The sequence below is a fragment of the Crinia signifera genome, chromosome 1 (assembly GCF_055691185.1).
Source record: "Crinia signifera chromosome 1, ASM5569118v1, whole genome shotgun sequence".
NCBI classification, from domain to species: domain Eukaryota; kingdom Metazoa; phylum Chordata; class Amphibia; order Anura; family Myobatrachidae; genus Crinia; species Crinia signifera.
In genome coordinates, this window is record NC_139217.1 from 352793611 (window position 1) to 352816554 (window position 22944).

General features: G+C 47.8%; 1 protein-coding gene across 1 annotated transcript; it reads right to left on the reverse strand.

The window, feature by feature from the left end:
* Window positions 1-1488: 1488 nt before the first annotated feature.
* LRRC75B (leucine rich repeat containing 75B) lies at window positions 1489-22878 on the reverse strand. Its single transcript, XM_083148173.1, has 4 exons — window positions 21927-22878; window positions 21540-21668; window positions 7082-7194; window positions 1489-2973 (listed from the first exon to the last, which is right to left on the reverse strand). Exons 1-4 carry the CDS (start codon window positions 22194-22196, stop codon window positions 2499-2501), a joined length of 987 nt encoding a protein of 328 aa, XP_083004299.1. The 5' UTR covers window positions 22197-22878; the 3' UTR covers window positions 1489-2498.
* Between the last annotated feature and the right edge of the window lie 66 nt (window positions 22879-22944).

The window sequence follows — 22944 nt, forward strand, 5'->3', positions numbered from 1 at the left end:
ATAACCCGCCCTATGTTAAGGCCCCCATATCTAAGGACAAGTCAGCCCCGATTTACCCTGAGCTTCCCCAGCAGCTCCCCGGGGGAGCTTGATAACATTTGGCACTTGATGTGCCATATTTTACATGTGATAAATCGGTTGCGATTTATCACATGAAAAATCCGGGGAGCTGCAGGCGGGGGGGGGGGGGGGGGGGGGGGCGGAGCGGCAGAATGGGAGTGGGGACCGGCCGGGGGAGTGACAGGAGCAGGCTGGGGGCGGGGTCCGGTCCTGGGTACCTGTAGGTGCAGGCTGTAATCTATATTGTGCACTGGGAGAGCCTCAGCCTCTTCAGATGTAGCGGCGCTGCGGCAGGCAGGGTCCGGAGCGGGGACTGCAGATGCAGAGAGACCGGGTGCGCGGCGCGAGAATAGAAAGAAATCCCATCCAAAGGACTGGGCGGCCGCTGATCGGCTGAGAACTCAGCCAATCAGCGGCCGCCCAGTCTTTTGAATAGGATAGTTTCTATTCTCCCGCTGCTCTGCGGTCCCCACGGCGAGCGGGAGAATAGAAACCATCCTATTCAAAAGACTGGGCGGCCGCTGATTGGCTGAGTTCTCAGCCGATCAGCGGCCGCCCAGTCCTTTGAATGGGATTTCTTTCTATTCTCGCGCCACGCACCCGGTCTCTCTGCATCTGCGGTCCCCGCTCCTGACCCTGCCTGCTGCAGCGCCGCTACATCTGAAGAGGCTGAGGCTCTCCCAGTGCACAATACAGATCACAGCCTGCACCTACAGGTACCCAGGACCGGACCCCGCCCCCAGCCTGCTCCTGTCACTCCCCCGGATGGCTGCACATGATTAATCTTATGTGCAGACCGTCTGACATCCGGATCTGATCCGATGTACACGGGACCGCGCATCGGATCAGATCGGATGTCATACACTACGCAATTTGCCTAGTTTCACCCGATTTCTCGGCCCAATCCTCCAGAATCGGGTGAAATCGGGGCCAAATCGCGTAGTGTATGGGGGCCTTAAGGCTATAAATGGCTTGAAAAAAAATCATGCCAAGTGGTGAATAGCTGCAAATCCATTCGCAAGTCACCAGTGCATCCAGTGTGTGCAGTCTGTGCGGAACCCAGAACCTACTCTGCCTGTGCAATGGAATCAGGCTGATTGGGGATGGAGTTGAAGTCCTACACCATCCCCGAAAAAGCCTGGGCACCCCTGCATTTTTCCAGACACCTAGAAAACGTCACTCACAAACGGCAGCTTCCTGTCAATCAACTTGTGCACAGCTTGCTATCAGAAAAGACGCTGGATTTTGTCACTGAATGGCCTTGCGCGTGCATACTACAATCCATACAGTTGATAAATAATCTGCCGCCTTGCCAAATCGCAGGGCTGTGATCAGATCGGAATAACACCCTATTATGCTATAATAAACTCTCAGACTACTTACACTTTCCTTTGGAATTGTCCTACACAATATATAACATGACATTAGTAACACATTGTTTAAGGCTTTTAATATTGTTGGTGGCTAAAACAATGAACAATAAATCATTTGGGTAAGCAAGAGTTAAGTAATACTACAGTGTAATATATTACAGTATGCTTACATTCCGATAAGTCATGAGGAATTAGGAAATACACAATGTTGCAATGCAGCCTTGTTACCGTGATTTCATATTATAATTGCTTAACAGGTTTCTATGGAATTTGAACAGTTTACAAACCTGGTACAATGGAAAACTTGTATTTTAAAAGCAACAGTGAAAGTATTCCTGCTTGCAAGTCCCTTGTTTAGCATTGAATACACATCTTTCACGATTCTCACACACACAGTTAAATTCTAAACACAAATTCCCTGTAAAAAAAAAAAGTCAGAGAAGCAGCGATGAGACCGAACTCTGCTCAAACTGGTCAAAGAACGTGTTTCACTGTGACTGAAACGTTATATGTACAACACTGGCTTTGTGATCTTTGCAATATACATCTTATGCAGGCAATGCAACATTCTGTCACTACCCACTGCTGCAAGAACATGTCAGTGAAGAGAGGCATTACTTAAATAATCATGACGTACAACTTATCCATTATCATATATATTCCTGATGTTTCCTCTCTTGGAGTCGTGCCACTATATGGCAGCAGGTGCCCCCTCCTCTTGGGCACCAACCCCACATTTTCCGGTTTTCCCTGACACTGCACTTTTGTCTCTGCCCAGCTGTGATCACTGTCTCCTATTGTTTAGAGATTAATCAGTACATACAGTGAAGAGGCCGGTGCTGAGCTGTGATGGTCTGCCTTTTTCTCAGTTCCATTCATCCAGTTGGTGGAAAAGTGTGGCACTATGGGATATCTTCATCCAGTACTTGTTCTCCTGGGATGAATACAAACTACCTGTGGCACAGTGAGTGTGACATCTCCTCTCTGCTTATTTAGATCGGACCAACATTGGTTTGAGGAGGGGGTCATCAGTCCTTCGCGTTATTATAGCTACACCAAGGGGTCTCACCTGTCCCAAGGCAAAGGGAAAGACATGGGAACCCCTCCCTCAGACAAGTCACTGTCCTGTGCCTCAGGGATGGTGGGAAGCAAATTCTGCTGGCACAGGCGGCGCCTCAAACCTAAGAGCATTGGTTGGGGCATGGAACAGATGTCTACATTGTTGCCCAAATCTACCCATGCCAATGAGGGGAAGTGGGTATTATCCTTCATGGCTTCGCTGAGATCCTTCAGTGTGGCAAAAGAAAGTCGGTTTCCATTAAGTGCAAGGTGAGTGAGATTGGGGAGAGCTGCAAGAGCCGGCAGGGCCAAAGCCAGGGTGCTGTCCATGAGTTCTGTAAAGCTCAGGTCCACACTAGTAAGGCTATCTCCATGGTCCTGCAAGTACAGGACCACACGATGGACATCTCTGGGAGATAAAGGGATGCCAGAGAGATCCAGAGCTTCAAGGTTTGACTTTTGTTGCAGACTGTTCTTCAGACTACCCAAAAGATAAAAAACAAGCAGATAAGGTTACATTAGCATATTAAAAGTCTATGCAAAGTTTATATTTAATTCTGGATGAAGTTCACTAAGGCAAGATAATATAAAATCTCTACTTGTAGGCCAGTGTTACCCTGAACCATAAACCCCAAACTCTCAAACAATGTAGCAAAGTGATCCACTCAGCCACTAAGGTGCGCCTTCTTCAAATTAACAGCATTGCTAATTAACTTAGCATTTGCATTTATGGTAAATTCACAGGGGTACCAACAAAATATTGGCCAAGCCAAACAAACGGTAGTTGGATAAAGGTAGGAAAGCTGAACTATTAGGGGGGTATTTATCAAAAAATAAAAAGATAAAATTGTGAAAGATTAAGTACTAACCATTTAGCTTCTAGTTTACATTTTACAGGATGTAAATAAAAAATGACAATAGCTAATTGGTTGTTACTTTATCTCTTACAATTTGATGCGGAGAGTAATGCCGGATTTTGCTGGTGTTACCCTATAGAACCCTAAGGGCCTCTTTCCACATTCTGCCCTGGATCCAATCATTTGGATGTAGACATTAACATTATACTATCATTATTATTGCAATTGTTATATTCTATGTGTGTTTGCATGTGTGTATAATTATATTTGCACCGTATTTATATATTTTTAATTTTTGGAATCCCATCTAGCATGGTCTACAACCATTTCTAGGCCAACAGTGCAAAATATTGGCCAAGCCAAACAAACGGTAGTTGGATAAAGGTAGGAAAGCTGAACTATTAGGGGGGTATTTATCAAAAAATAAAAAGATAAAATTGTGAAAGATTAAGTACTAACCATTTAGCTTCTAGTTTACATTTTACAGGATGTAAATGAAAAATGACAATAGCTAATTGGTTGTTACTTTATCTCTTACAATTTGATGCGGAGAGTAATGCCGGATTTTGCTGGTGTTACCCTATAGAACCCTAAGGGCCTCTTTCCACATTCTGCCCTGGATCCAATCATTTGGATGTAGACATTAACATTATACTATCATTATTATTGCAATTGTTATATTCTATGTGTGTTTGCATGTGTGTATAATTATATTTGCACCGTATTTATATATTTTTAATTTTTGGAATCCCATCTAGCATGGTCTACAACCATTTCTAGGCCAACAGTGCAATACAACAGCAGCCTCAAGCTAAAAAAAGCCTGAAAGAAATACAGCCGGCAGGTGGAGGAATGACTCGTGCCACAGAGAGGTAGGGTAATTTTAAGAAATAAAAATGTTGTGCAATAGTTTTTTTTTTTGGGGGGGGGGGGGGGAGATATTGCATAGGGTATTTCTGGGTCACAAATAGCACCAGGAATCTCCCTTTACGACATAATAAATAGAAGCCCAATATAAGAACTCAGCTAGAACAGTTTTCAACCCTAATTACGCCTCTGCTCATACGTATGATTTTCCAAAGAAAAAAATGCTAAAGGCTTGCAATGTTCCTGATAAATGTATGATTCATAACAATTTAGGTGTCCTAATATAGAGCTTGCATTGCGTTTAGTGATGAGAAACTGGGCAATACAAATCTTGTAATGGCAAATGGTTTGTCTGTTGTGGTTCCATACTGTAATAGCTTAGCAAGCTTCTATGGAATATGGACAGCTTGTATACCGGACCCAAAGAAGAACTTGTATTTACAATGATCTGAGTCACCAATACACCATATGTGATTCACCCCAACAGAAAAAATCTGCGAAATGGAAATCTAGGGTTCCACTATGCAGCCCAGGGAAAAAGTAGGGTTCTGAGATCTATTTTCAGAATATTAGCTTAATGTGGTGTGATATTTTTGTGCAAAGAGCATTGGATACCATTTATAATGATGTTAAGGGACCTATTTGTACATTATTGCAGTAATGCCCCTAAAACTAACATTTCTTATTGCCACATGTCGTATTATTTGGATTGTTAATGTTGCCCACTTTCTGGAGAGGCATTCAGCTTGTCAGTTTACTTTCATATTTCGCCCTGGTTGTGCAGCTGGGTGTACACGGCTATTCGGCCTGCATGTGCAATGTGGAATAGCAGCAATAGACATAGGCGGTCATTCTTGTTGATTCTGTCCCCGGTGTGCAGGGCTTCTGTGCGTATGCCTTCGCGACTTGCATAGTTGGTGTGGTGCTCGCACAGGGGGGGGCGTGATGGAGATCGGAAGGGGGCATTGCGTTTTCTGGGCGTGCCCTCTAAAACATTGGGTGTGCCCAGGAAAACACTGGGTGTCCCCATGCGAATGCAGGAGGGCACCTGCCTGCCAGTGGTGGGGGGCTGACATCCTGTGACGTCAGCCGCCCGCCCTGTTCTCAGACCTGGACGCCGTAAGTCTAAGTCAGCCCAGACTGAAAGATTTGCGAGCAAGGAGAAATCAAATGATTTGGGCCCTACACACTACACTGTGAATGGATGTTTATACAAAACATCCATTCGCAAAGCGGCGGTCATAATAGCAGTATAAATGCGTAAGTCCCATTTACACTATAGGGAAGAGGCAGCATCAGCTCCAAGCACTGACTCCTACCCTTCCCCCCAATGACACGCTGCCGCTTCGCCCCGCCCCTGCATGACGTCAACAACCTGGCTTTTTGCCAAATCCAGGGTGCGACCCAGCATTTGCAACGTGAAAGGGGTATAATAGACATTTATTGGATGGCATGTTCTTTACATCCAGTACTAATGTCAGTGTATTGTTTTTCACTATTTTAGTGTATTGTAGTCTTAAAATAAAATGTCTTGTAACTGTTAATAAGCAATTATTATAAGTATTCAGACTTGATCGCTGCTATGTGAAATTGCACAGTGACCGATTATTGAATGACCGCACATGCGTACCGATCGGAGTCATGGTTGCTCTCAGAATTGAAAAATCATTGGTAAATAAGTTGAATGGGGCAGGATTTCACTCTGTCAGGACTATCGCCCATCATTGATCAGGTCTATATAACCTCTATAACGCTCCAATAGTTGAGCATCAGAGGAGGAGGCCCATGTGCAGCCTTCTCCATTCTGTCCACTCCACTCTAACCGGCTGCACATAAATTTCTGAGCACTAGAGGGCACAGACTATATTGTATATGGACAAAAGGTTATGAAAATGGCCAGGAAGAGGTTCTCCTGCTGAAGCAGGACTTCAAGGAGGTGAGTATTAAAAAACTGGGTTCATGGTGTGCGGTGTGGGCCCCCCTGGACCCATTATAGATATGCCACTGGCCATTGTATAAGGTGTACACATGATTTCACTCCAATTCATAGATATGTTATGTGGAGGATGCAACACACAATGTGGTTCGCTAGCACTGATTATGGAATGATATATAGCCTGGCATTGAACGGCGGATCCTTAGTGTGTACCCACAAATGATATATTGTAACATCGTATCTATCCATTGCAAGATCACCAAATTGTCAGGTGTATACCCAGTTTAAGGCTTGAGGTTAGGTGAGTGTCTGATAATTTATTAAGGGATTTATCATCATTATAAATGGTATTCTTTGTCTTCTTCCCAGATGATTCTCTTAGTATCAGTGGATCATGCCACATTAAGCTAACAATACCGCTTAGAAGACTGCATACTCAGCCTTTTTACCTGCATGACGTAAAAATGTGGGAGGAGTTTCAGTCATATTTAGTGAAGTTGGGTTGACAAGATAACAATGAACAATGTATTTTACGTCAACTGTTTATAATCCAAAAAGTGTAATATTAGTGTGTAATGGACCTTTATGACCTTTACTGTTGTTGTTTAGATTTTAGAGTTTTTGGGATGTATACTGCTTCAGTTCTAAATTATAACTTTTTCCTAATGTTGACTACACACAGTTTGTAAACTGGATTGCCAAGATATGTATTTCTCTTTTGGTTTGGTAATCACAATAGTCGATGATAAAAAAAATATATATATTTGTGTACAGTACAGTGTCGCTGTAAAGGCACCATCATGGCAATCATAAAAGCAAAATGGGCATACAGTAATTACACTTTTATCTGTTTCACATATAATAGCTATATATATTTGAAGGTTAATTTCCTTTTATTCTCCGATCTTCCCACTTTCTCTTTTACTTACCAGGTCATACTCTTTCTTCGCGGTAGACTATGCCGATGCCACTTTGAGTGTGGTGTCAAGTGGTAAAGGAGCTGCCGGCAGATGCGATCTGTAGATTTCATTTGGTCATGTTCCTACAGGAAAATCAATTACATATTGTAATATTGTACATATACTGTATGTACTAACACACTCATAGAGGCAACCTAGAAAACATATTTACATATAATGTATAAGTAACAAATAACGTGACTGAAAAAAGTATGACTACAGAACAGAAGGCATGTAAAAACAACCTTTCACAATCATTAGCCAATGACCTTTAGCCAGCGACTAGGGCTGTTCGCACGGATGCAAATTCGCAGGCCAGGCTATAATCGATAGACTGCACATGCGTACGGCTCATAATACACATGGGCGAGGTCATCCTGCAGTGAAAACAAGCACATTTTTAACCATTGGCCATATGGAAGTTAATTGAAGCAAAGCCAGCGTTTGTGGGTGGTAGCCAGCCGCTTTCTCTGAGGAAAACACAGGTGTGCCCAAGAGTTTGAAGGGAAGTCATGTGATGTCAGCTCTGGCCCTGAATAGTCTGTTTCGGTACCTATGTAGTATCTGGGCGTCCGATTTAGAAATCGGATCAGATCGCATCGCATCGCATGCGACCAAATCGTATGCGATGCGATGGTCAAGATTTTTCCATAGGATTCAATGTTAAAATGGTCTGAGTCCATTTTAACATAGAATTCAATGGGAAAAAGGAGTCCTTTTCCTTTCCCCACTATCCAAGTGGGCATGGAGTTGGATATAAACCTGTGGCGAGCGTAGCGAGCCACCGAGCCCGAAGCGAGGCGAGCGTAGCGAGCCCCGCGAGGGGACACAGAATACTTTTTAAGAAATATGCGTTCGCTCGCCACGCTTCGGGCTCGGTGGCTCGCTGCGCTCGCCACGCTATATAAAATCAACTCTATGCCCACTTGGATAGTGGGGAAATGAACAGGACCTTCTTAACATTGAATCCTATGCAAAATCGCATCGCATCGCATCTGATTGTATGCCTTAAGGTAAGGCATACAATCACAAAATCGGATGCCCAGATACTACATAAGTACCTCTGTTTCTATCGCACACGTCCAGTAAAGATGCCCATACACTAGTTGATTCACATGCGATTTGGGCTCTTTTGATGCGATTGTGGTGATCGATCGCATGAAAACTGTTCAAATTGCATATGATTGACCGCAGGTCCGATGAGATGCGTGGATCCCGTGGGAATTGCAGCGGAGCCTCTGAGTTGCAAAGGCTGCAGAAGCGATCTGCTGGATAGCATCCGAGCCGGGCAGGCTTTGCTGGAATCGCATGCGATATATCGTACATGAAAGGACCACATATGATATATCGCATGCAATCCTGCCGCACGGAAAGCCTTGGGTGGCTCAAAGGGGATTGTGTGTGACTTCTTCGAGGGGAGAAGTCACACAAATGTATGCCTAGCTTAAGTACTGGGTTACGCACAGACTGCATAGAGTGGAAAAATCATTCAGTTTGCTGCTGATGATTGGCGTAATTTTTGCAAGCCATGCACAGCATTTTGCAGGCTTGCACAGGGCGGGATTTCACTCTGGCTAGGCGGAGATTACCTGATCGCAGGGCTCTGCAAATTAGCAGAGAACCGATCAGGTCTTAAGGCTCATCTATGAACCACAACAAAATGCAGCAGCATGCTGATTTGATGTCAACTGCATTTCAGGTGCATGGCTGCTTTTCTGCTCTTTAGGACTGTTTCAGTTCAAATAATCTTATCTCCACTCATAAGGCTCACTATAGAAGGAGTCCAATTCCAACTTATTATGCTTTGTGACAAACCTCTATATAAAAGTATTTTGTTTTCCAAAAATACTGCTCAGTATAGCTTAGATATTGTATTTTATTATCATCAAAGTAAGGGGACATCAGGGCTCTTTTTATTTTGTGTTATGTGTACGTGATTTAGCATTTAATAGATTGGAAGAATCCATCTACAATTGTTTAGATGCATAAAAATTCAAAAAAATGTTTAAAAATAGTGAAATGAATTTTTATATATATATATATATATATATATATATATATATATATATATATATCAAGGTGTGTGTTGACCTGGCGCTCCCCCAGCTGGTCAGGGACCCAGGTGCCTTCCGGAACAGTTGTGCAGGAGTAGGCAAAGAAGTAGACAGCGGCACTCTGGGAATTTTCAAAAACGTATATTTGTGCAAAAATAGCATACCAACGTTTCGGGGCATAAGGTACCCCTTTGTCAAGGTGAACAGTGCAATATACATCTTAATATCATTTTTATTGAACTAAGGGGGGAATTCAATCTCTGCCTCTATTTCCGACAGGGGAAATAGCGGTGGGCGCCTGTCTTTCCCGACAGCATTGAAGAGGCATCTCGGCAGAACGTACCAGACTTTAAAAGCTGTCAAGCCCCATTTTGGCGAGAACAGCTGTGGATTGTCGAGATCACAGCCGTATCTCAACAGTCCACAGCCATTTACGCGGCCACGCCCCCTTTTCGATGATCGTCAGGTGGGACAATGAATCCCGGCTGCCAATAAACAGGCAGGCGAGCCGAGAACAGGCCCGAGTCATCAATGTCGGGACATCCCGAAAGTCGTGACCTAGGATTAAATACCCCCGTAGTGTGTTAATTTTCAAAAGCGAATGCATTTTTCACTGTACTGTTTCGATTATGGTTTGCATGCCTAGGCTCTCTCATTAGAGCTCCTGCAAATTACACCACATGCGATACCCAACAATGGCCATTGCATCATTCAGACAGTGATAAATAGAGAGCATCATTTATTTAATTCTTATCAGTCTTATCGCACACGGAATGTGCTGCGGAATATCCGCAGCGCTTTACAGAGAATATTTGACATTCACATCAGATCCTTCCCCAGAGGAATCTATATTCCCTACCACATGTACTCACAGACATTCCAGGGTTAATTTTTGTTGGGAGCCAATTTACCTACCAGTATATTTTTGAATTGTTGACGGAAACCAGAACACGTGGAGGAAACCCACGCATGCACGGGGAGAATATACGGTACTTGTTTCCTAGCACGGCACCCGTCGTAGGTGATCGCATACCTTAAGTTAAGGTATGCGATGGACGCGACCGACGCAATTTCAGGGCTATTTTTAGCCTTTTCCCCGACAATTAAAAAATCGCGACTGATGCGATGGATGCGATTTTACATAGGGAATAATGTTAAATGGGCCAATGGACCCGATTTTTCATTGTATACCCACCCTTATGGGTATTTTACATGACAAATGCCCCCCCCATTGTTAACGCCAACCCACGATGAACGGCAACCTGAAGCGTGGCGAGCGCAGCAAGCCCGCGAGGGGCGGCGGTACGCGTCCTCCGACCTTTTTATACCCCCACTATCCACGTCGGCGTGGAGTCGATTTTATATAGTGTGGCGAGCGCAGCGAGCCACCGCGCCCAAAGCGTGGTGAGCGCAGCGAGCCGTGTGAGGGGCCGCGTAATACCTGTGAAGTAATGCGCGTCCCCTCGCGGGGCTCACTGCGCTCGCCACGCTTCGGGCTCGGTGGCTTGCTGCGCTCGCCACACTATATAGACTCCACGCCGACGTGGATAGTGGGGGTATCAAAAGGTCGGAGGACGCGTACCACCGCCCCTCGCGGGCTCGCTGCGCTTGCCACGCTTCAGGTTGGCATTGATCGTGTTGTGGTGTTAACAATGGGGGGGAATTTGATCCATCAGGGTTGGGAAACAATAAAAATTGGGGTCTGGGGGCCATTTAACATTGGGGCCAATGTAAAATCGGGTCTCAGTGACCATTTTACATTGATTCCAATGTAAATATTGTGTAAATCGCGTCAGGGGGGGTCCCGATGGATACAATTTTTATCGCTGGCGCCGTGCTAGGAAACAAGTACCGAATATACAAACTCCGCACAGTTAGGGCCATGGTGGGAATCAAACCCATGACCTCAGTGCTGTGAGGCAGTAATGCTAACCATTACACCATCCGTGCTGCCCAATTTCAAATAGGACACTAGAATACAGCATAATAGGAACTGTATTTCATAAATTAGGGATACTGGACCCGATTCAGTAGCAGTTGCCGCTATGCTAAAATAGCAAAACCGTAACATGCTGTCGTATGTTGGGTGCCGCTCAGCACAGGGCAAGGCTGTCCTATATGAAAAGGCCTGCGTAGCGATTAGTGTTGACCCTGGCTGATAAGGCAGGTACCCCACCGGCATTTTTTCTTACCCAATGTCTGCATGGGATGGCAAGCGGCTGCCCTGAAAATGGTCTGGGCACGACTGCTTGGTACAGACCCCTTCTACAAATATTGCTGTCAAACAAAATGTGATTGCACCCTTCTGCTTGTGCATGTGCGCTGCAGGCATTGAGCATGCGAAGAAGTCAGAAAATCACTTGTTTCGGATTTTCAGACCTCTGCAACTGCTGTTGAATCGGGCCAACTGTTTTATAATGTGCAGTCAATTCAATGTGGCATAATTATATGGGAATATATGGGGTGGTCTGGGGGTGCACCGGACCACCCGTTAGACCCGGCTGCTAACAATGGGGCAACAAATGGCAGCAGTGGTTCTGCTCATGCTTCTGAGTGCTGAGCCGCCTCGACGCACTGCGCTGGCCGGAGCGGGTGCTGGCTGTGGTGCAGCCTTCCATATGAAGCCCCTCTCAAACCCTGACCCACCCACACACTTCCTGCACTGCACAGTCTTTGTCTCATCAGCGGGCCACACAGTGATGACACAGCGCCGCCCCACCACCGGCACCATGCAGAGCTGCTATACGCTTACCCGCAGGCAGCGGATTCCCGGTGGCAGCAGCAGCAGCATGTACTGGTAGAGCTGCTGCAGACAAGATGCTGGGACTGCGGACACTGGGGCTGCGGAGACCAGCCAGGAGCCGAAGGTTTTGCAGGAAGCTGCCTATGCTCCCCCAGAGGTCAGTATATAAAATCAGACTGTGAATGAACACAATGGACTAGCATATGTGATACAAATGCTTATTAACTGGTCCATGTACCTGACTCTTCCTCGTTTCACACACAAAGTCCATGGTCATGTGCATTGTGAGCGGGTTCCGATCTGATCGCGACCCGCACCTGGGTGTATGGTCATTTTCAGATCCTACCTGCTGCTGGTAGGATCTGAATAACGACCGCGCATCTGATCTGGATTGGATCGTAACAGGACAGAAAAGGGCCCAATCAACATACAATCTACATTCAATCGGTCAGAATTGGATCTAGATTGATGGGATCGGACCCTCATCGTCCTGGTGTGTACCCTGCATAAAGGTTCTCAGTCCAGGTCCATCTCATTTTGTCACAAGGCTCATAATGCTGCAGTTGTTACAAAGAGAAAACATTAGTAATATAATAAAAGTGGCACTTGATATTTACAAATTACCTTCATATCTTTTTCAATTTAAAATAATAGGTTAATCTAAACCGGCGGTGGGAAATACCTCCCTTAAGGGCAGGGGCGGGCTGGGCTGGGGGGGGCAGGGTGCCATATGCCCCCCGGGCCGGTATCTACTGGCTGGGGCTGGGCCGGCTGTGTGCATCTTGCCTGTAAGGCGACAGGCCCCTCCAAAAATGGCCGCCGCCTTGGAGGAGACAGACACTAGAGGTGCTGCCATACCTCTAGTGTCTGTCAGTGCAGCCAGCACTACCCGGAAGTGCAGATTCGGGTAGCCCTAGCGGGCTGTTTAAGGAACAGTAGAGTATAGTTCCCCTTCAGTTACTGCATTGTGTATACCAATACTAGCTAGTTCCTCTTCTGCAAATGTAACTATTTTCCCCTCTGTATGTACCCTGGATCCCCCATGCCTACAAGACAGTTATAGAACCTTTGTTACATACACATAGGCCCTTATTCTGGTTCACTCGCAAAAGCAAATTCCTTCTCAAATGAAATGGGGTTTGAGGCCGTATCGCTACACGGGGGGGGGGGGGGTAGGGGCGGGGATTGTCTGCCTGCGGCCACCTCCAACCTTCTCCACAGGGAGGGGGGGGGGGTATGGTGTGGTGCGGCTGTATCCGGCCTGTTCCAGGGGAGAGAGGAGAGTTTGACGGCTCCACAGGGGAAAGGGGGTGCGGCAGCCCCACCGCTCACCCGCCGCCGACCTGCTCCAGGTTCCATATTGTTGGATGGGATGTTGGAAGCCCAAAAACCATTCGATGCTGCATTTCTGATATTCATTCCTATCGCTTTTATCAATTTAAGGGTTGCCCTATAGCTACATCACTGGAAGTAGCAATGTTGGTGCCATGTTTCTCTGTGTGCATGCACAAAAACTGCCATGATGCGCCTGCGTTTTTGCCACCACTCCCGTACATGCAAGCATGTTCACACAAGTCCCTTGGTGCATGGGCTACACTGATCACACACTGTGATCACGGCACATGTGCAGTCTGATGATAATCACTCTGTTGTGTGAACATTGGCATTGTATATAAACATGAATTAGGCCTAGTAAGCGTCCATACTGCAAGATCTCCAGTAGAGGTGACCATTCATGATTCCATTTTCTTTTGTATCTATACAGGTATGGCGTCTGTGTATCTAATACAGAGAATGATCGTGAAAATGATGTATAGTTGAAGAGTCAGGGAGAGGTTACACATGTATAGTTAGAGAGTCAGGGAAAGATTCCACATGTACAGTGGAAGAGTCATGGAGAGGTTGCACATGTACAGTTGAAGAGTCAGGGAAAGATTCTACATGTACAGTTGGAGACTCAGGAAAAAGATTGCCCATGTACAGTTGGAAAGTCAAGGAAAGGTTGCACATGTACAGTTGAAGAGTCAGGGAAAAGCTGCGAATGTACATGTTACGAGCCGCCTCCATTGGGTCGGTGTAAATGCAGCAATCTCTGTGTGTATTTTTTGTGTGCTCACCGGATTAGTGCTCCGGGTTTTTGCTGGTCCACTTTGCCTTGTTTCCATGCATGCCTTGGTCTTTGGATGTGGCTGCCTCCTGGGCTACTTGGTACATAGGTATGCTCCCAGCACTCAGAGCCTGCCAGTTATAGTCCTGTTTACTCCTGTTGTACATCTCTTATATATTTAGCCAGATCTGTCACTCATCCCCTGTGTAGCTAACGTTCCCGCCCAGCGGCATACACAAATACCAGTGTTTTATGTGTATAACGTTTTCATGTGTATAACGTTCCACCCCCTTGACATCACCTCACCCCGCCCAGCCAGGGCTACAGTACACACTACTCCACAGCCACCATTACTCCTGCACCCCCCCCCCCCTGGACCCACGCTACCCCCCCTCCCGCGATTCGCGGGACTCCCTCGACCCCCCCTCCCGCGATTCTCGAGACCCCCTCGACCCCCCCTCCCGCAATTCTCATGGGCTACACTGATCACACACTGTGATCACGGCACATGTGCAGTCTGATGATAATCACTCTGTTGTGTGAACATTGGCATTGTATATAAACATGAATTAGGCCTAGTAAGCGTCCATACTGCAAGATCTCCAGTAGAGGTGACCATTCATGATTCCATTTTCTTTTGTATCTATACAGGTATGGCGTCTGTGTATCTAATACAGAGAATGATCGTGAAAATGATGTATAGTTGAAGAGTCAGGGAGAGGTTACACATGTATAGTTAGAGAGTCAGGGAAAGATTCCACATGTACAGTGGAAGAGTCATGGAGAGGTTGCACATGTACAGTTGAAGAGTCAGGGAAAGATTCTACATGTACAGTTGGAGACTCAGGAAAAAGATTGCCCATGTACAGTTGGAAAGTCAAGGAAAGGTTGCACATGTACAGTTGAAGAGTCAGGGAAAAGCTGCGAATGTACATGTTACGAGCCGCCTCCATTGGGTCGGTGTAAATGCAGCAATCTCTGTGTGTATTTTTTGTGTGCTCACCGGATTAGTGCTCCGGGTTTTTGCTGGTCCACTTTGCCTTGTTTCCATGCATGCCTTGGTCTTTGGATGTGGCTGCCTCCTGGGCTACTTGGTACATAGGTATGCTCCCAGCACTCAGAGCCTGCCAGTTATAGTCCTGTTTACTCCTGTTGTACATCTCTTATATATTTAGCCAGATCTGTCACTCATCCCCTGTGTAGCTAACGTTCCCGCCCAGCGGCATACACAAATACCAGTGTTTTATGTGTATAACGTTTTCATGTGTATAACGTTCCACCCCCTTGACATCACCTCACCCCGCCCAGCCAGGGCTACAGTACACACTACTCCACAGCCACCATTACTCCTGCACCCCCCCCCCCCTGGACCCACGCTACCCCCCCTCCCGCGATTCGCGGGACTCCCTCGACCCCCCCTCCCGCGATTCTCGAGACCCCCTCGACCCCCCCTCCCGCAATTCTCGGGCCCCCCGCGACCCCCCCTCCCACAATTCGCGGAACCCCCACGACCCCCCCTCCAGTGATTCGCGTGACCCCCCCCTCCTGCGATTTGCGGACCACCGCGACCCCCCCGCGATTCTCGGACCCCCCGCGACCCCCCCTCCCGCAATTCGCAGGCACCCCACAACCCCCCCCTCCCGCAATTCGCGGGCCCCCCCTGTGACCCCCCCCTCCTGCGATTTGCGGACCACCACCCCCTCCCGCGATTCACGGCACCCCCTCCTGCGATTTGCGACCCTCCCTCCCGCAATTCGCGCCCCACCCCGCGTGATTTGCGGACCCCCTCCTGCAATTCGCGTGACCCCCGCGACCAGCCTCTCGCAATTCGCGCCCACCATCTCGCAATTCTAGCCCCCCCCCGCGATTTGCGGACCCCCCTCCCGCAATTCACGTGACCCCTGCGACCCCCACCCATGATTCGCGGAACCCCCACAACCCCCCCCTTTCCGTGATTCATGGGACCACCGCCCCCTCCCGCGATTCACAACACCCCCTCCTGCGATTTGCGACCCCCCGCGATTCACGGAAACCCCCGTATCGCCCCCTCCCACGATTTGCAGACCCCCTCGCCACCTCCCGCGCCCCCCCGCGATTCACACACCCCCTCCAGCGCCCCCTCCCGCAATTTGCAGACCCCCTCCCGCGATTCACAGACCCCCTCCCATGATTCACGCCCCCCCTCACGCATTTCACGCCACCCCCCGCACCCTCCCTCCTGTGATTCACAGCCCCACACGACCCCCCTCCCGCGATTCATGCCCCCTCCCATGATTCACAGACCCCCCGCCACCCCCCCTGCTCCCCCCTCCCTTGATTCACAGCGCGCCCCTCCCGCGATTCACGGACCTCCACAACCCCCCCTCCCACAATACACTGACCCCGACAACCCCCCTCCCGCAATTTGCAGATCCCAACTCCCGCGATTCAAGCCCCCCTCGCGCCCCCTCCCACAATTTGCAGACCCCCACCACCTCCCGCTAATCGCGGATCCCAGCACACCCCTCCCGCAATTTGCAGACCCCCGCTGACCCCCTTCCGGCAATTCCACCCCCCAGCGGACCCCCGCGAACTCCGCTCCCGTATTTCACGTACCCCCGTGACAATGGGGGATCCTGTACCGCCACAAGCAGGTGCCGCACCTAGGTGGGAAATCCGGCCCTGGCTGCCGTGCTGCAGGTTCCCCCACTGCCAGAAGTGACCCCACGGTCCTTTGCACCAGCGCCACAACTTTTATCAATGTCTTGCCCACATACCACTATTATACAGCCTCCTGCTCTCATGCATGCTCACTCCCTCCCAGTGGGAGGAGACGCTCACCCACTGCCGGGAGCTGCATACTGTCCCCCACCCTCCTCCAGTTCTAGGGATGCCCATCGACCATCAATGATTTCAAATAATCGATGGTTTATGGCCCATGTTGAATACTTTTGCCATCGATGTGGGAGGACCAGATGGTTTCCCTACATCGATGGCAAAGGAGAACCGATCAAGTTTCAAATCTTTTAAGGTGCCGGGACACGGAGCATAGCTCCGCCCCCCACACCCGGAAGTCCCGCCACCAAGTTCTGATTGACCCATGGCCTATTCAGTCAGATTTACTACCCCTCATGCCCACACACCTCTATCACTGCCCTGCCTCCTTTTCTCCTGCCCCATAACTTCCGCCAGTGGGGACCCGCTCATCCTGTGTTGCCCACATTCCCCTATCATGCTTTACCACCCAGCCTCCTGCTCTCATGCACCCTAACTCCCACCAAGTAGGAGTAGACACTGACTCAGGGCCACCGTTCTGTACTCCTGTGCTGCCACGCTGGACCCTCACCCACTGGCAGAAGCTGCACAGAGTCCCCCACCCTCCTCTTTAGTCCCCCGTATGCCCACACACCCCTATCACTACCGAGCTTCCTGCTCTCCTGAACCGGAACTTCCACCACTGGGGAGTCGCTGACGCTGTGTTGCCCACATACCCCTATCATGCCTCATATCCCAGCCTCCGGCTCTCATGCACCCTAACCTCCACCCAGTAGGAAGAGACACTGACTCAGGGCCACCGTCCTGTACTCCTGTGCTGCCATGCTGGCCCCTTACCCACTGGCAGAAGCTGCACAGTATCTCCCACCCTCCTCTTTAGTCCCCCTTATGCCCACACACCCCTATCACTACCCAGCCTCCTGTTTTCCTATGTCGTGATCTCCGCCAGTGGGGAGCCGCTGACTCAAAAACACCCTACTATACTATTGCACACACACACACAACACGCACGCACACCCCCCCCCCACCCACAAATGTCACTGTACCCTCCACACTATCAATGTACATCTTACTCTGTAACCACTTTTTAATTAAACAAAACAATACACACCCCCTTCCAAATCATATGCTCTCTATTTAACACATTTCACCTATAACTCAAGTTGCAATACAGGCCATTTTACATACAATTCTAACCATATTTCTCACAATACAAACGTTCACAAATTAAGGGGGCGCAGCCCCTTACGCTGGTGTGAAGAGCGCCCGTAGGGCGCGATGAATCACCTAGTTTAGTATATTCCTTGCTCTTGCTGATCTCTATGTTCCCAAAGAGTCTCAGAGTTTTAGCAAACTCCTGTCTGAGATTACTCCAAAGTTCAGGGTATTCCAGCCTGTGTATCCAAGACTTTTGTGCAACAGCTGTGTCCTAGATTGCCTCCATTCTGTCAGATCCTGCTTGTGTCAGAGAACCATTGTATCTGGTCTGTGTCCAGCTTCTGTGAGTACCAGTGGCTTCCCAAACATTGTGGTGGAAGTCGCACCCTTTATTACAATCTGCCGTTGGTATTCTCACAGCGCCAGCTGGGGCCATAGCTCTTGTCCTGACACATGGAGCGGTTAGGGTGCAGACCTAATCACATGCCGACTTCTCTTGTGTATGTTTCTTGTTTGTTTGTCTCATGGCAAATGCCAGAGATGCTTGTCTATCCTTGGTTATAGTTTTTGATTGGTTTATTGCGATGGATTTGCATTATAACTGTAAAGGCCGCAAATCCTGTGTTCATTCCTTGTCTGCAAGGTTGCATATTTTAGTCCATGGTCATCTGCAGAACCTAGTTTTGCTTTGTGTTATTTAGTCAGTTTATCCTTTTACTAGTACCCTGATTCGGTTGGGATTTTGTGTCCCCCCCCGATAGACCAAGTGGAATCCGAGGGTGGAGCTAGTCTGCCCTGGAAAGGTGGCTATTAGTGGCGAAGTCTAAGGCCAGCTCAAATGCCAGCCGATTCAGGGTATAGTGAGAGAGTCAGGGTCAGGTGCTGCTGTGGCTTCACCACCTCAGCCACTGAAGCACAATTCAGGCTGTACTCAACTTCTTGCACACCTGCCAGTCACAACCCCGAGTTCACCTTAGATTATCCTAATAGTACAGTTGTAGAGTCAGGGACAGGTTGCACAAGTACAGTTGGAGAGTCACGTAAAAGAATGCAAATGTACAGTTGGAGAGTCAGGGAAAAGCTGTGCATGTGCAGGTGGAGAGCCAGGGAAAAGCTGTGCATGTGCAGTTGGAGAGTCGGTGGAAAGCTGTGCATGTGCAGTTGGAGAGTCAGGGAAAAGCTGTGCATGTGCAGTTGGAGAGTCGGTGGAAAGCTGTGCATGTGCAGTTGGAGAGTCAGGGAAAAGCTGTGCATGTGCAGTTGAAGAGTCGGGAAAAGCTGTGCAAGGTGCAGTTGGAGAGTCAGGATAAAGCTGTGCATGTGCAGTTGGAGAGTCGGGAAAAGCTGTGCAAGGTGCAGTTGGAGAGTCAGGATAGAGCTGTGCATGTGCAGTTGGAGAGTCGGTAAAAGCTGTGCAAGGTGCAGTTGGAGAGTCAGGATAAAGCTGTGCATGTGCAGTTGGAGAGTCGGGAAAAGCTGTGCAAGGTGCAGTTGGAGAGTCAGGATAGAGCTGTGCATGTGCAGTTGGAGAGTCGGGAAAAGCTGTGCAAGGTGCAGTTGGAGAGTCAGGATAAAGCTGTGCCATGTGCAGTTGGAGAGTCATAGAAAAGCTGTGCAAGGTGCAGTTGGAGAGTCAGGATAAAGCTGTGCCATGTGCAGTTGGAGAGTCATAGAAAAGCTGTGCATGTGCAGTTCATAAACAAAGTAAACAAGTCACATGCACAGTGGAGGAAGAGATGTCAGGGAACAGGGAAAGAAATGCCTCCATTATGAATTTTGATTCAGTTCTATAGATACTGTACCTCATAGGCATGAGGCATTGTCAGGAACTATTAAATAAATAAAAAATACATCCATGATTGATTAAAAAAGTATTGTAATATATCAGGCATAATGATCGATCTATCTAAAATGACAATCTTCAGTGCCCATACCTCTTCCCCAACTGCTGAGTGTCTGCCTGTTTTTTCCACCACTGGGACATTGGTACTTTAGTTCAGGCACCAATGTGAGGAAGAACACAACCAACCCAATTACTTCCCAAACCACATCCAACCTATGGGACATATTTTGCCCACCACCTCTGCTCTAAACAGTTTGCAAATATGAAATTAATTAGGGACTCTTGCAACTCAAAAGGAGATCCTCATGGTAATTTAAGATTTTTGTTTCTGCCTTTATAAGATATATTTCACTAGATTTGCCCAGGGGCATAACTTCCAGAGGCAATTGCGGCCCAAGCCTCTGAACTCCAAGCCCTGAAGGGGCACCTGTGTGTAAAGCGGCACCTGTGTGGTTCACGGCGGGATCCATGTGTGACCACTGCACTTGCAATGGAGCTTTGAGGCATACCTATAGTTAATTGGCTCAATACCAGTAGCCCTGCTAACATCTGCAAGCAATGCTGCTGGGTTCTGAGATGCTAAGCACAGGTGAATATTGGCACACACCATATTTGGGATGGGGGGGGGGGGGTCCCCAAACTCCAGCTTGCCTCTGGGTGACTGATATGAACTTACGTCTCTGGATTTTCCCACCTTTTTGCATTTGTTATCTCATGATAGTCCACCTGCCCCTTGTTATCTATCTAATAATCTGAATGTGCACAGCAGCAGGAGAGGAATATGCTAATAATGTGTGAGGTAAACACGTCTGTAAATCAGGTTTTGTAAGTGTGATAGCTGGTTTTTGTGTATGTGACAGTGTCCTGGTTTGTGGAAAATGAAGGTACATTAGAAGCCACATATTTAAAGTTAAGGTACCCATCAGCATTTAGTAGTGAAGTAAGGTACAGTAGAATACCGGTGCCAATTATACAACTCAATAGTGTTCTCTATATTTTTTCATGTTTCTTTCATTTATTATATTTCTGTTGATCCCTTTTCTCCTGCGTCCCAACTATGTAAAATATTTAATATTTATTTAGTGATTATTTTTGGTATCTTTTTTCAATATGTATGAGTTTTTTTAAGTCTCACCTCTCTGATGTCATCTGATATCTGTATTTGACGCCACCCTCCATTCTCTGCAAGTCTCCACCCTCAAAACTATTACATATCTTATAACTGACATTCAGAATCAGACTTAAGTGTTCTGGAAGGTTTTGTCCTCTAAGCATAGGAGTGGTGGATGTTAATACTTTGTTCACAAAATGGTGCATGTATGTATTCAGGGAATGATTTATACACATTTTTCATACCATTCTAAATAGAGGTTAGGTCTATTTTCAAATGGGCTAAAGGACCTGTCACGTGACAGGGTAGGACAGGGGGGAGGAGCAAGGTCAGAAGAAGGGGCAAAAACGGACCCTCGTGGGCTAGCTTTGCTCTCCGTGCTTTGGGCATGACAACCACCCAGTGGTGGCGTGGATAGTGAAACTGCAAGGCACCTGGCCTTGCTCTTCGCCCTGGGCGTGAAAGGTTTTTTAGCCCACTTGGATTTAGCAACTACCATTCTTCTAAATAACAAGTTAAGCTGTACTGCTCATATATTTTTAAAATATTATACAAAAATAAAGTCCCTATAAAATGTATAACCAGATGCAAATACTAGCCAAGTACAATGTTAGATAGACTATAAAGGAAAATGTAGAAATGTTGTTTTAACTCCTACCTTCCTGGGGCACTGCAGTTCCCTAGCCAGGCTGAGCAGCAGTTCATGAGAGATGGGATCCACCAGGTTAAGGAATGTGACATGTCTGTATAAGATATCATTGAGGAATGTGCCCTCCAGGCCCAGGTCCTATAGAGACAGAAGAAGGGGAGGTCAACACGCAGTCTAGAACAAGGTTAACTTGTGATGAAATGGGAATCACGGCTCTCATGTATACACTTGTAACCACTCTGAATATTACAGGTGCTGGTTTATAGAAGGGAGGCACGGCAATGTCATGCTTGTATCAGATGTTGATAGAATTTGATGCACAATGATCAATATATGGACTAGAATAAATAAAGCCTGGTTCAGGATTGGGCAGAGAGTGGCCCTTGGGCTCCTCACCTTGCGGAGCAGTTTCAGAACATGCAGCGCCCGATCTTGTTTGTGGTCCCGGAGCAGCGCCTGTATATCTCGTATCCATCCTGCTCTCCTTACATACGGAGCCGGCTTGTTCCTCCGCAGCACCCCGGGAATGCGCTCTGAGTTCAGTATTAGAGATGTAATAGCAAAATCGCCCCGGGACCCTGCAGTCTCCCCCTTTAAGGGCCACGCATCTACTCCGTCCTCCGGCTCATCTTCCAGACTGCTCTGCCTGCTCACCCGGCCGCCCATCGCTTCCCACAGCTCTGCACCAGCTCTCCAGTATATCAGATGCCTAGAGTGCCCTGTTGAGGGTTACCTATACTACGCTGCCAACAATGGTCACCCTAAGCAGTACATATATGTGTACACACACAGTGCGTGCTCTCCCTATGGAATGTCTCCGTACTTATGTAATCCAAATCACATCACTTGTATGTATATGATCACATCTGTGCGGCAGCTCTCCGGATGCTGCCTAGGTGTCAAGTTACGGATCTCCCCAATGCATATAGAGCTATTGCCAATGGCCGGGAGCTGTCCACACCAGGAGTGCTGAAGAGGCTCTTGTAGAGCGTGTCCCGCTCCTGCTGGGTTTGTGTGATATGCGTCTGGCGTCCCGCTCCTGCTATGTGTGTGATATGCGTCTGGCGTCCAACTCCTGCTATGCGTGCGCCTGGTGCCCAGCTCTAGGTGCTGTGCGTCTAGTGTCCTGCTCCTGCTATGTGTATCCTGGGGGCTCAGGGACAGGGGGGGCCGCCTAGTGCTCGTGTGCTACCGTGCTGCCGCTGCTGCCGCTGCTGCTGTGTGTAGTCAAATTGTGTGTGTGTGTCTGTCTGGAGACGCCTGTCTTCTGTTTGTTTATATCAGCTTCCAATTTCCGACCAATCAAAAGCTGCGATGTGTGTAGTGAAGGGGGATGGGAGGAAGCAGGGTGTCTGGGATGGTGGAGGGAGTATAGAAGGGAGGAGGGCTAGCAACATGTCTGAGGAGAGAGTGG

Coding starts and splice junctions, on each gene's coding strand:
- LRRC75B (XM_083148173.1), bottom strand. CDS start 22,196: ATGGGCGGCCGGGTGAGCAGGCAGAGCAGTCTGGAAGATGAGCCGGAG. Junction 7,195..21,539: donor AACTGCAGTGCCCCAGGAAG/GTAGGAGTTAAA, acceptor ATTTTCCTGTAG/GAACATGACCAAATGAAATC. Junction 2,974..7,081: donor CGAAGAAAGAGTATGACCTG/GTAAGTAAAAGA, acceptor TCTTTTGGGTAG/TCTGAAGAACAGTCTGCAAC.